The sequence below is a fragment of the Aythya ferina genome (genome assembly GCF_964211825.1).
Source record: "Aythya ferina genome assembly, chromosome: 1".
Lineage (NCBI taxonomy): Eukaryota > Metazoa > Chordata > Aves > Anseriformes > Anatidae > Aythya > Aythya ferina.
The window spans coordinates 96,143,993-96,157,110 of NC_140296.1; the positions used below are offsets into that span (position 1 = coordinate 96,143,993).

The following is a 13,118-nucleotide window of genomic DNA, read 5'->3' on the forward strand; positions in this document are numbered from 1 at the left end:
AGACAAAAGAATGGGGAGATACAGACTGGCTTGCTGGGCAGCCGCGATCGGAGGGGGTGCTTCTTGGAGGTTTGGGCATTTCGGAATGAAAGCCTGGCCTTTGGCAATGGGCGTCTTGCAGCTGGACCCATAATAAGGCAATTATTTCACTTCCCTGACATGAACAGAGACTGACACATCTCAGTCATCTCTATCGCTACCCAGATAATCCCGTGCCTGGATCTGCATCACTTCTCCACATCCCTCTGCTGGTCTCAGTTTCAGTTTTCGTTAAGGTATGAGCCTGACATGGGACTTGCATCATCATGCTGTCTGATGGAGCTACGTGAGCAGTGAGTGTCTCTCCCCAGTACTCAATCCCTGGACAACACCAGTCCGCTGGTTTTGTCTGTCACCTGCTCTGTGGCTCTAAGTGCAAAATAAAATAAGGATTTCAATGGCAGCAAAAATAAAAAAAAAAAAAATCTGTCAGTGATAATTCCTGCCTCAGGAGTTGCTTACTGCTGCCTGCTCTGCTTATGCCATGACTTCCATGTGCCAGCAAGAGAGATGAAATAGGAAGAGTCAGGGGACAGGGTAAAGAGGGATGAGGTGGGCATAGCTCAGAGAAGAGGCAGCCAGGTGGCACTTTTGGAAATATGCCATGAAAAATAGCTCTGTCCCAGCGAAGCCCCGGAGCTTCAGATCTCTGTTGCCCTGTGCTCTATGCATCCAACACTTCCCCTCTCAATTACTCAACAATTACTTAACAATTAATCTCCCCCGCTTCACACTCCTTTACGCTGTCTTCAAGCTCTTTATGTCCCATCTGTTTCTAAACCAGGCCCCCAGCTAATAAATATTATTTTCTCGGTTCAGCTCCGGCAAGGATTACTGCACACCTTCTTCACCTAAAAGCTGAGTGCAGGCAATTAAATATCGCATATGTCAGACATTAGTGGACAGCACCAAGATCCCTTTACAGCCTGTTGGTGAACACGTTGCATCCCTGGGGGTTATCAATTAGGCTCTACTTGATTATTGTCACTTCCTCTCCTTCCCTGAATGTACAGTGAGTTGCGGATCCAGGTTACCGTTTTGCAGCCTAAAGGGAAAAAAATGCCTTTTGCATTACAAGGGAGCTGCCAAATACACAACTGCCAGATATTTAATGGTTCACCCTAACACAATGAGCAGAGAACTGGGGTAACGGAGCCAGCAAGGCGTTTTTGCTCACACAGCAGCCTGCTCTGCCTGTTTTCACTGCTGGCTCTGGCTGGGGTTGTGCTGTTTTGCCGGGTGGGCTCGTCCACATGTACCACGTTTCACAAGGGAAGATGTGCATCCCCAGGGCAAAACCTGTCTGCACAGAGGATTTGGATTCTGCTCATTTCTGCCAGATGCTGAGTAACCAATGTTGCACTGCACTCGGTGGGAAATACAGGTGAGTCCAGAAATGGGGTGTTAAAAATGGTATTGGAAGACGATGATTTTTAGCGCTTTCAAAATCCATTTATGTTTCTCTGTTCTTTCTGACACTGGTTCCTTAAGCTTTTGTCCAGAAGCTGATGGAGCTCTCTGCTGCTTTGTGCTTGGCGGGCTGCTCCGTCTGCCCCAGCAAAATTCAGAGTGGGAGACACCTCTCTGGAAATGGCAGCGGCATGGTGTGTGCTGGGGGGATGCCATCTGCATGCTCTGAGCTTCCCGGCCCTAAGCTGCTTAGGGGCGATCGGCTCCCTCCCCAGCTGCTTACCCGCAGCCTGCTGGGGAAGGAGCTGGGTATTTATACGTGCAGGGGGGACAGCCTACATGCAGGGGCAGAGGCAGCCTGCTGCTAATATTGCCACAAAACAAGCAGCGAGGCCAGCTGAACCCTCACCTTGCTGCTGACAGCATGCCTTGAGCAAACCCTGGACCTGCTCTCATTCTGGGCTACGTGGGGCCTCTGCCCATGTTTTGTTTGGGAAACCCCAGGCAAACTTATTTCACTGAACTCCTTCTCCCTCCTCACTTCCAAATGCCTTTCAGCCATGGCCATGCCCGGCCTCATGTGCCATTACTTAGGGCATGCACACACCACTATTTAAAGGACCGTCACGATTTGCACGTGATTCAATAGGATTAGAGAAATGTTTAAAGCTAAGAGTCTTTGTGAGGATCTGGGTCTTATTAAGTAACTGTGATTTCATTATTGTCACCCGCATCGTTCCTCCTGTTTTCTGACGCACTGACTGTGGCACTGGATTTGGGGTGTGAGTTTTCCAAAGTGATGAACTGAACATGAATAAACTACATGTGGTGTTCCTAAGGTTTCTGTTATAAATGTTACTTTTCTCACACTGTCCTGCTTTATGAAATGGTATATGAAGCCCTAACCAGATCCATCAGAACACTTAACTCAAAGTTTCTTCTAAAGTCCTCCTTCACTATTAATAACCTATCTAGAATCTCTTGACCTTTCTACTACTTTCATTCGTATTACATTAACCTGTTACTTATTCTATAGTTTCCTTTTTTATTATGACCAAAGTGTCTTGGAATAATTTCTTAGAATGTAATCCCTAATCATGATTCATTTGATCTTTTCATACTCTTTCTTGTGTTTTAAATTTCAGTTAACCTTTTATGGCTCTTAGCAGCTTTTTTCCCCATGTAAAATAGGATCACATTCTGCACAATTTCCACTTGCATTTGGCCTTTAATGGGTTCCTTCTTTGCAAATCTGAGATTTTTTTTTTTTTTTTTAATAATAATAGGTTTTAGAGTATTTATAGATTTGCGAATAAAACAGAATATTACAAAATACCAAGCTGATATAAAAGTAAGTTACATGTGCAATTGAGAGAGACACTTATCATGATTAGTGAACAGTAATTGCACATTGACTGTTACACTTACTGTTAAATTACTCTATTCATTAGAAAAACACGTCTCATCTATATGTAGCTCTCTACAAATTAACGTATAGCTTTCACTTCAGCAGAATTTTCAGAAACGTTTTTATGCACTCTGATAGCCTTGAAAATATTTTTTCATATAATCAGGAAAGATTTTTTTTGCTTTTGCAACCTTGTAGTGAGAAGAACAGGTGATCTCCAGAGGTCTTATTTTTCTTCTGCTTCATTCCAAAGTGGAATTCCCATGACATCTATGCAGCTTTTTAATTATTATTATTTATTTATTTATTTTAAAGGAATGTTTAGTGAAGCTGGTTTGGGCATTTAATCCCCTAAAAGCCATAATAAAGGGTAGAAAATCATAGAAAAAGACATGCACAATCTGCCTTGGGGCAGAATTACACACAGTTTGCTCTGTATGAGTCCCAGTCCATTTTTCACTAATATCCATTTTATTTGCATGCAGTAGTTTTGCCACAATCATTCTCTTCTTTTTCTTTTTTTCTTTTTCTTTTTCTTGTTTTCCCCAAATTAGGGACTGAACCTCACTCTTTCTGCTAAAATATTTGATACAAGTTTTGTTGTTATTGTATTGTATTTATTGTTCCTTTTCAGAAGTGCTTCCCCACAAAACCCATTTGTTCTACAGCACTTGTAACCGAGCTCTGCAGTAAATCAGTAACCAGGCTTCTTATTACCGATTGCTCCTGAAATAAATGGCTCATTTACCTCTACAATGTATTGCTCTTTTCTACCTAATTTGGGAGTTGACTTACCGGAGCACAGTTCAAAAATCAGTAAGAGGTACAGGGTAACCTGCTGCGATAGTATAACGAAGAGCGCACCATTGTTAGATCTGGGGCACACCCAAAGGTGGCAGCGACCTTGGGAGTCGATCTGTGCCAGGCACGGTGCAAATCCAGGCACCTCACTGTCTCACCGAGGAAGGGTGGCAGGAAGGGAGCATAACGAACCAGGGGAGAAGAGGGAGATATGTGTGAAAGAGAAGAGATCGTGCTGATAGACATTTAACAAAGCAACTGATCTGAATCAGTTGAATGCGCTTTGCATTACCTACGGCTTCAAAGGCTCCCTAACAAGCCTTACCTCCTGCACTGCGGATTTGTTCATAGCCTCCCCCCAACATCAAGGTAAAGAAGCCTTAGTTTCACTTCATTTATCTTATCTAATGACACTTTATTTGTATGTTTTTTTCTCTGCCCTGGGACAATTCCTACTCTTTCAAACACTAGTGGGACTGAAAAACACTCCAGCTGATTCTGCTTCTCTTTCAGGCAGAAGGAAAATAAAAACATTAAAATAACATTACACAGTGTTCTATAAAAAACATTACACAACGTGGGACAGGGAGGCTGTGTCCCTGCTTTCTTATTCTCACTACTGTGGTTTCAACCTGAAGAAGATCAGTCTGCACAAGTTAAAGAAGAAAAAATAAAACTGGATGGTGTGTTGTTACCTACTTTGGTGCTTAAAAGTTACTGGTGAACGCAGTGAACTAACGTACTGTCAGAAATAACTCCCTAGGTTGTGTTGTTAAAGATGTTTTTCTACGAGAGCCAGATTCAGACACTGCAGGCTAGTGTCAGGAGCTTTGCAAGCAGCACTGATGGCATCCAGACCCTCATGGCCTGATGCTCTGGAAAAGGGGATCCTTTTCCAAGTCAAGGGAAGGAAAGGGAGCACGCTGAGGAGCACCACGGACCAGGCGTGAAACCCCTTCGGCAACCCCAAAAGGAGTTCTACCTCCTGAGAGATTTGCAGGGCTGGATCTGCTTAGCTGAGCAAGAAGAATAGTGAGGAGGGACTCCAATATAAAACACCAAGTACTGGGAGAGGTTTTTATTTCAGCAAAGAAAAACATAGCAAGAACAAGTGGTTATAAGGGAGAATCAGGCAAGTTTAAGCTAGAAATTAAACATACCTCCAACAGCATTTAACATCAGAACAAATTGTTATATAAGGGAACTTTCTTTACATCTACTTTCTCCTTGGGGCATATGGTTTGCTCAAGCTGAACTTAAAGCAAAAGCAGTGAGGGTTTGTGTGCTTTATATGTTCACTTTAACATAACTGGCTTGCTTTAACGAGGCTCAGATCTCACTCTGTCTGTGGGAGGCTGTTTGAAGGGGAACATGTCTATATATAAGAAAGTAACTGAGAGGGGCTGCTCAGCAGATAACGAGCGCTTGAAAGAAGTAAATTGGAGACTTCACTGAGGTGGATTTTAGCAAAACCTCCTAAAGAACATGGGCTCCAAGAGGGCTGCAGGAAATGCGGGAGGTAAAGCTCGTGGAGCAGTTTGTGAAGGAGCTGCCAATGAGTGTAAGATCCTTCTAGCTGTGGGGAGGAAGCAGCGATGGGCATTTCCCTTCTGACAAACGAACTGGATTTGGATCAAACGGACTGAAAAGTGACGGGTACACCTCAGGTATGAGGGATTGAGAACCCCTTCCTCCAACCTCACTGATAAAGAAGACCCCCACAAGTCAGTGTTGTTGGATCAGTTGAGCTTTTATGAAGTTCATATGATCTAACAAGGGAAATTAAGTAAATATATAAATACCATACACTGGTGTGTCATCCTTGACTGTGGGCAAATTGCGAATATGGATCAGGTTCTTTTGACCATGTTTTATATTCAATCAGGATGACTGGGTTGATTTGCGCTTTGAAGTCTCTAGACACATTGGACATTTATTTTTGTAAATCTAGGGGGTTATTTGGACAAGGTTTAAGAAGTCGAGATTTTCAAAAACAAACATGAGCAAATAGCTGGTAGTACAAGTTTTTTAACGTCAATGTAAGCAAGAAATTGAGGATACTGGCTTTTACTTTCAGGATACTTGCAGTATATGGGAGTAATAAAAAACATTTTAATGAAAATAAAACTGTGTTATTGATAGCCAAAATTAATGTTGAATATATATGCATATATTAGACATGCATACCATTTTTAAAGTCTACAGCCAATGAATGATTGCAGTATCATGTTGTGAATAGGCTTCTATCCAGGAAAAATAAATCTAAGTCTTCCAATGTACTGTCACTGACACCAATACCATGTGTTTAAACTGCTAACTACACCTGTCTATATGCAGCTGCTCAATAGGTGCACTGAAAATCTGCTCTGCGGAATATTAAACAAGCCAGTAGTTTGCATTAGTTTTCAGGAAGTAAAGTCACCCACAAGCCGCATGTTCAGTCCTTCAAACATTCTCTATATTTTCTTTTTTCTTTTTTTTTCATGCTGGTTAGATAACTTCTGTTCACTTGAGAAGTGAGGATTTCATTATGCAGATACATGTAATAAAAATAGCCCTTTTGAGATGTTTTGTGCCTCTCTTTCTACCACTAGATGGTAGTGTGCGTTGTTTAAAACACCTGAACAGCACTGTTCAAGTGTATATTTAGTGATATTTAGTGATTTGTTCCAGGAACCTTTTTTTTTTTTTTTTTTTTTTTTTTTTTTTTTCCTGTATGTAAAGAAATCACTACTGTTAATCACTGTCAGTCACATTAAATATGTGCTCCATTCTCAGGATTGAGCATTGTGGTTAAGATCTAATTTCTCTTGGCTTACCAAATCTTTTAGTCAAAAGCATATATTGCATTCTCTTCACACCTAACAGAAAGAGGGGAGGAATCCATCATTAAACATTAGGATTAGGGAGAGTGAGGTTTAATTTTTCTTCTGAAGTTCACAACTGGCGGTGGGGTTCACAATGCCTGGGCGGTGGTGGTGGTCACTTCATATTGGTGTTTGCTGTATTTCTAGAATGCCAGCAATGCTTGCTTTCTCTGAATTGTCTGCCTGAACTTTTCATCTCTTTGGGCAGATAGGTCCTCAGACTGCAGTGCTTGGAACAACGTGATAGTGATCTCAGTTGAGCTTTGGGTGTTATTATGATACAAATATAATTAATGACTTATTTTCATCCACAAATCTGACACCTGGTTGCAATTACCAGCTGGTGGTGGTTTATGCCATTAGACCAGTAGTGGCCAGTTTTAGGATTTTGAATGGCTTTCATAACAGTAAAATGGCAAGCGGCAATCACAGGAATTTGTTGCTGGAAGGTTTTGCTTCTTCTGTGAGAGCTTTTAAATACTTATAACAGAAGATTTTTGTTCAGGTTCCTCAGATGAGGTTTCTGTAGAGGGCTAGGACTCTTGAAACAGAGAGTGCAGATACTTGCTCCTTTGAGAAGCTATCACTACTCACATCAGGAAGCAAATCTGAGAGCATAGAATAAGATTTAAAATTATATTAGCTTATCTAAAGGTTGAAATGTTAGCTCTAAAATGTTTCAGCAAGTTCATATACGTGAACTTTTCTATAAGATACCATTTGTTTGGATGTTTGTGAAAATATAAACAGACTTACATGACTTAGAGCAACCAGTCACGAAAATATGCTGTACGTAAGATGCGTCTCTCTCTGAGAAAGGCTTGAATGGATTACAACAGACAGATTACAGAGTCTGAAAAAAAAAAATGTAGGAGGGAGGGAGAAGGCAAATGAGTATCTCTTTGCCTGGTATTTTTTGCCTTGTTGTATCCTGCAAGATCTCATTAAAATTGACTGCGACCAGTAATTTGTCATTTTAAAGTCCTTGATCTGTTGGGAAAAAAAAGTCAGCAATGCTAACTAAAGATAACAGTAGTTATCTCAAGTACAGGGGTTGTTGTCTCTGCTGTAAACTTTGCACAATGCAAATTAGTAGGTAGCACATAATTTTCAACCCTCAAAATTGTTTCTTCAGAGGTTCTTTACACCACCAAAATATTGCTGCATTTTGGAAGAAAAGATCAGTAAAAATATGTTACTTTGAACATCATTAAAAATATTTACCATACCATATTTTAAATCATTAATAAATGTTGCTCAACAAGTGACCCATTGTAGTCTGTATCAATATGTTTATAGCCTAGTTACAAAATCCAGCCCTGTGCGTGGCACAGTAATTTTTTTCCAAGTGCATGCTAACACGTGTTATGTGCAAAGATACAGTTTAAATTGCAATCTAGAACACCAGACATCCTGAATTGAAACAGGTTTTTTTTGAGCCTCTGGATAGATGATGCCAGCTGACAAGATCAGTGTGTGATGACATACTGCTTTCTAAGTCCTGGGACTGAGATGTAATATAAATGACAGGTGCCTCCTCACTCACGTCTGTGAGAAGTTTCTTGGAAATTGAACATGAGAATAGGATTAGCACCTCAGCTTGCTAAAAGTGGTGTTCTTGTGGTAGCCCTCTTTTGGTCTTGGTGAGAAAACAGCTTTTGGAGGGATTGCACTTCCCACTTTCAGACCTCCTGCTTTCTTACTCAGCCCTGTGAAGGTCGAAGACTGAGTTAGAATTTTGCCAGCTATCATCCAACACCTTTTCACTCCTTATTACCTTTAACTCTTCTGTGCTACTCTTCTACAAGGATAGGATATTTGGGGTTGATACATGAATATCACAGTAACTTCATATATATATAAAAAAAAAAAAAAGCATGTCATATGAAGTTCACTCTAAGGTCTTACACTAAAATGCGTTGCTGTATATACATGTATGTAAGAAAAGTGTTTGTGTAGGTTGGTTACATTGGACTAAGCAGCTCAGCACAAATAGTTAAGCTTTTGGCATCTGCAGAATGTCTGACACGAGCAGCTCCTTGAGCTTAGCTAAGAAAGGTGCAGCTGTCCCTTATAGACTTTCATCACTAGGAAAAAAAAAAAGAAAGGCTTTAAGAATATGCCTCCTTCAGGTCCAAGGTAAGGGAGAAGCGACAAAAACACCACACGACACAACTCTCCCAACAGGCTTTTTATTCCCCTTGACTCTGCAGCACTATGAAACCCTTTGCAGAACATCAAGAGCTACATCAGGCAGTTCTGGGGACAGACAAGAGAAACACGAGGCACTGAGCGGTGTCTTCCTAAACCACCCCTTTTTTATTCCCATTTAACGCCCCTCAGGGCGGCGCTGCCCTCACTCAAGATGGCGCCGGGCAGCGCCGCGCTGCCGCGGGCCACCTGTTGCGGCAGCACCCGCCGCCTATAGGGCTTGCGCGCGGGGCGGGGGGGGGCAGGAAGGCGACGGTTAAACGGCCGCGGGGGGGGGACCAACGGCCGCCGCCTCAGCCGCGCTCCGCCCCGCAGCGGGGGCTCCGCTCGCCGCCGGCCATGGAGAGCGGCAGCGGTGGCGGCGGGAGGGGCTCAGCGGAGCCGTCGCCCCGGGAAGGAGACGAAGAGGAGGAGGAGGAGGAGGAGGAAGAGGAGGCGCTGCCGGCCGAGGCGGCCTGGAGCTTGGTGGACGGCGCGATGGAGGCGGAGGCGCTGGCGGACCTGCCCACCGCCACCATCGCCTGCAACCTCGACCCGCGCGTCTTCCAGGAGGGGCCGTGCCGGGTGAGGGCCGCGCCGCCCCGGGGGGGAGCGGGGAGGGACGGGGGAGGCAGCCCGAGGGGCGTGGGGCTGCCCTGAGGGCAGGGGGAGGGAGCGGCTGGGAAGCTGAGTGGGGCTGTGGTGCCCGGCTGGGCTTAAAAGGGCTGCACGCTGCTCTGACAGGGCAGGGCAGGGTGACAGCAGGTGTCGGAGGGATGTCACACGCTGCCTGAGACATCCAGGTCTAATAAATTGATATAAATGCTTCAGGATTGCTGCTCACCTCGTCCCTGGCTTTCCTGATGGAACTTGAATTCAAGTCGAGCTTGCCTCCCCTTACCTGTGGCACCGCTGCCCAGAATTAAAGAATGAGTGAAGCCAGCATTTCTCTCTCTTATTTTTACACTCCTTTTTGCCATCAAGCTCCTACTTCCTTTGATACTGAAAGAGACGCTCATTTCTTAAAAAAATTCAAAATGAAACCTACTTGAAAAATTAGGCAATAAGCGTACTGGTTTAAAATCCTATTACAATAATCGGCTGTCTCTGTGAAAAACAATTTAGAGTAGATACAGCAGAGGTCCAACAGCTGAAGGCTACAAACAGTTGCAATGCATTAAAAATGAGCTGGAGGTTGGAGTACAATATAGCTGCACTATCTCTATTACTTTCTAAAATTATGTAACTTTTAACAGCAGTGTAATCCTGTATCACGCAGGGCACCTGCTGCTAGGAAGGGAATGGCACCTTCACAGGGATTTACCCTCTCTAATTCAAGTTCACTCCAAATGTACTTAGCAAAACGTAATCAGTTCCAGTATCTTCAGTTGCTGGTGGTAATAGTATTTTTCGTAGGTGAATTCTATAACCTGAAAGGGTGTATTTTGAAAACACATATGCACATACATAAATGCACGATTACACAGAAGATTGGGAAGTGTCTAAACACTTAAGCCATTTTTCCGTCTTTCTGTTTTAATTCCAAAGGCTCTCAGTCTCCACATACTAAGCTTAGATCAGAACCAAGTCTTATGCATTACTGAAATGACAATCTTTTTTTTCTTATTCATTCTACTTATTTTTTCCTTGCTAAGAGTTGCAGCAGGTAGGAATGCAGATTAATTGCAAGTTTATTTCCTATTGTTTTAATTAATTGTCTTGGTGTAAATAAACTGTCTTGCCTTAAACAGGGATGACAGTATGCATGGTTACTGCAGCATAGCTGTTGCTCTTAATTCTTCTCTGCCTTAGGGATTTAATTTTATTTTGAACCTGAATTAATATGGTGTTTGTGCCCAACAGGGAAGAGGAATCTTTCTGGAAGTTTTATAAAGAACATTGAGGCAGTTGGTAGGTGTACACAGACTTCTAATAGATTAAAGAACAGTTCTCTCTTGGCAAACTGGACCTCTGCCACTGAAGTGATTCACTGAAGAGAAGAGGTGACATGAGGCACTAAGGCTGGGATCCTAGTCTGCTTGGATTGGTGAAAGGTGGATTCATTGTGCTGCTGTTAGTTAATATGGGAAGAGTAAGGTTGTATTAAAATGCACCTTGTGTGCATGCATCCAGTTTTACATTAGGAGTTAGTAATTCTGGTACCCAAGAAAATGAAGGTGATTTTGATTTAGTATCTGCAACAAATTATAAGATGATAACCATACTATACTTAAGGAGCTATTTTTAAGAAAACTTAGTTTACAGAAAAGTCAAATTTGCTCTTAAAGGACTTGCAAGCAATTGCATTTAATTTATTCTGTCATAAAGGAATGAGTAAAGGTATTGTAAAATATAGCAAAATATAGACATTATTTTTATAAATAATCTATTACTTTTGATGAGTGTGTTTTTGAGAGTAAAAAGGTAAGAAATAAGGTGTATACAACAGTCTTAAAATACCTTTTCTGCAGAGTTGAGTTTTCTCTTCTCTTTGGTAGGCCCCTTTGTAATCCTGGATTGCCCTATTTGAGGAGGGCTGATCCAATCAAAGGTGAGATAGGAGACGGCTGCCAACTATTTCCATTTTGCCCTCCCTAGTCAGTGATTCCTGCTTGTGTCAAACTCCTTCCTCCTCAGCTAGGGGTGAGGTAGGGCTGTGGCTACAGCATTTCCTTAGGTTACAGTTGCCACCAAACTGTTCAGGCAGAGATGTTTTTAGAAGTTAGAATGCTTGGAGCAGGTTCCCTAAAATCAGTGATTTGCTCTCAGAATGCGTCAATGGGCCAGGGTATTTTATTTATATTTGTGGGTTTTCTCTTTTGGTGTTCTTGCCATGTTGAAGTTTCACAGTTCCTCTGGTCAGAAAAGTATTGAAATAAACACTCAACAGTGAAATCTATTTTTTTTTTTTTTAATGATAAGAGTGGCACAACAAAGGTGAAAGTACAGAATTTTAAGACTTGGAAATGTTGGTTGTATGTCTTTGCTCTTTCTTTTTTTTTTCAGTTGAAATCTGATTTTGTTTTTTTATTGGTTTTGATATAAATCTCTTTTAAAATATACCATCTTCTCAGGTAAGGTAATAGTACTAGTAAGTGATTCTTTCTTATGTGAATACAGCAGAGAAGAAACTATCTGACTTTTTGGAAAGCCATCCATGAGGTATTTAAGTATCACTTCCAAAATCTTCCCTAGAATGCTGAAATACGTACTCTCAGGCTTTTTCTAACTCCCAGTTGAAGAAATTCCTATAGACTCTGTATCCCCTTACCTCTGCCTTCACAGATGTGTATGGTAAATGATCTGAAGTAAAAACACTTCATCTGATCTTCAGGTTGGCTAATTACCTCAGAAACAAATTCTATTCTGACTTCCTGAAGTGTCTTGTACTCCTTCCCTTGGCTTTTCAGCAGTTTTAATGTTAACTTTATGCTTGAGCAATTGTATTTTTTCTTAAAGTGATATTTATTCATGTAATATGTAGACGAGTTTGATCTGTTGTAACTGTACTATTACTGATTTTTAAATGAGCCTGTGTACTCATTTAAAAGTGTCAGTAGCTAATTACCAGAGCAAGCATTTTTTTTAATTTTCCCATTTCCATCTTCCTCAGCTGGTATTCAATTTTTTTGTCTTTCTTTTTTGTGTGTGTGTCAGTGGAGGACACTTGGGTGTTTTAATAGGACTTCCACTGAGAAATAGCAAGTGCAGAAGGTAATAGCTTGCTTGTGTCTTGTAATCCTGGAGGGATGTGGCATACTTCACTGATGATTTTAAACTTCAGTGCACGGCCACCGGGGGGCTAAATAACTTCATTTATGCCCCAGTAGTCTCTTGCTAAGTAGGTTACCTGGGTCTGCACTGTCAGGTTTCCATTTCAGCTTAATTGTAGACAAGTATCACTCATTTAATTTGAGGGGATTAAAAGAGGAATGTAAAGTTTCTAGAAAGAACTCAGCTTTGGGCTACTGAGGAACTAGTTTTGGTGGGTTGTATTGTGGCATTTTTAATGGGGCAGGGACAGACTTTGGATACAGCTGTTTTCCTTAGGGCGGGTTGAACTCCTTGCATTACTTTAAGGTACCTATAATTGCCTTAGTCTACTAAATCTCCCAAGTTATTGCTAAGTAATGAATGTAGCAGGTTTCCCTTAATTAATGGAAAACCCGCATTCATAGATAACAGGCTGTTAAATCGCAATAATAGTTTTTCTCCAGAGCTTGCTAGAGAAAACTTCCCTGAAAGCTGATTTTTTTTTAAAGGAACTTAGCTTGATTGCTTTCCAGTGCATTAGTAGGAGGGAGCTGGTCTCCTGCTACCCTAGGAGAGCACATCTGAGTCCTCATGTAACCTCCAGTGGCGAGCACGGGTAGAACTGGCTGTGAAACAGCGCCTGATTATTT

The 13,118-nt window shown here is 41.8% G+C and overlaps 1 protein-coding gene and 1 long non-coding RNA gene across 2 annotated transcripts in view; one reads left to right on the forward strand and one right to left on the reverse strand.

The window, feature by feature from the left end:
* Positions 1 to 6,973: 6,973 nt before the first annotated feature.
* Positions 6,974 to 11,204, reverse strand: LOC311437790. The gene is made up of 3 exons (XR_014693713.1): positions 11,176 to 11,204; positions 7,282 to 7,378; positions 6,974 to 7,133 (listed from the first exon to the last, which is right to left on the reverse strand). It is a non-coding gene; the product is annotated as an uncharacterized lncRNA (long non-coding RNA).
* RCAN1 (regulator of calcineurin 1) overlaps positions 9,018 to 13,118 on the forward strand; it is a 40,892-nt gene continuing 36,791 nt past the window's right edge. The window contains exon 1 of the mRNA XM_084521476.1: positions 9,018 to 9,300. Coding sequence (XP_084377602.1) covers positions 9,076 to 9,300 — 225 coding nt within the window. The 5' untranslated portion in view covers positions 9,018 to 9,075. The remainder of the gene's footprint in view (positions 9,301 to 13,118) is intronic.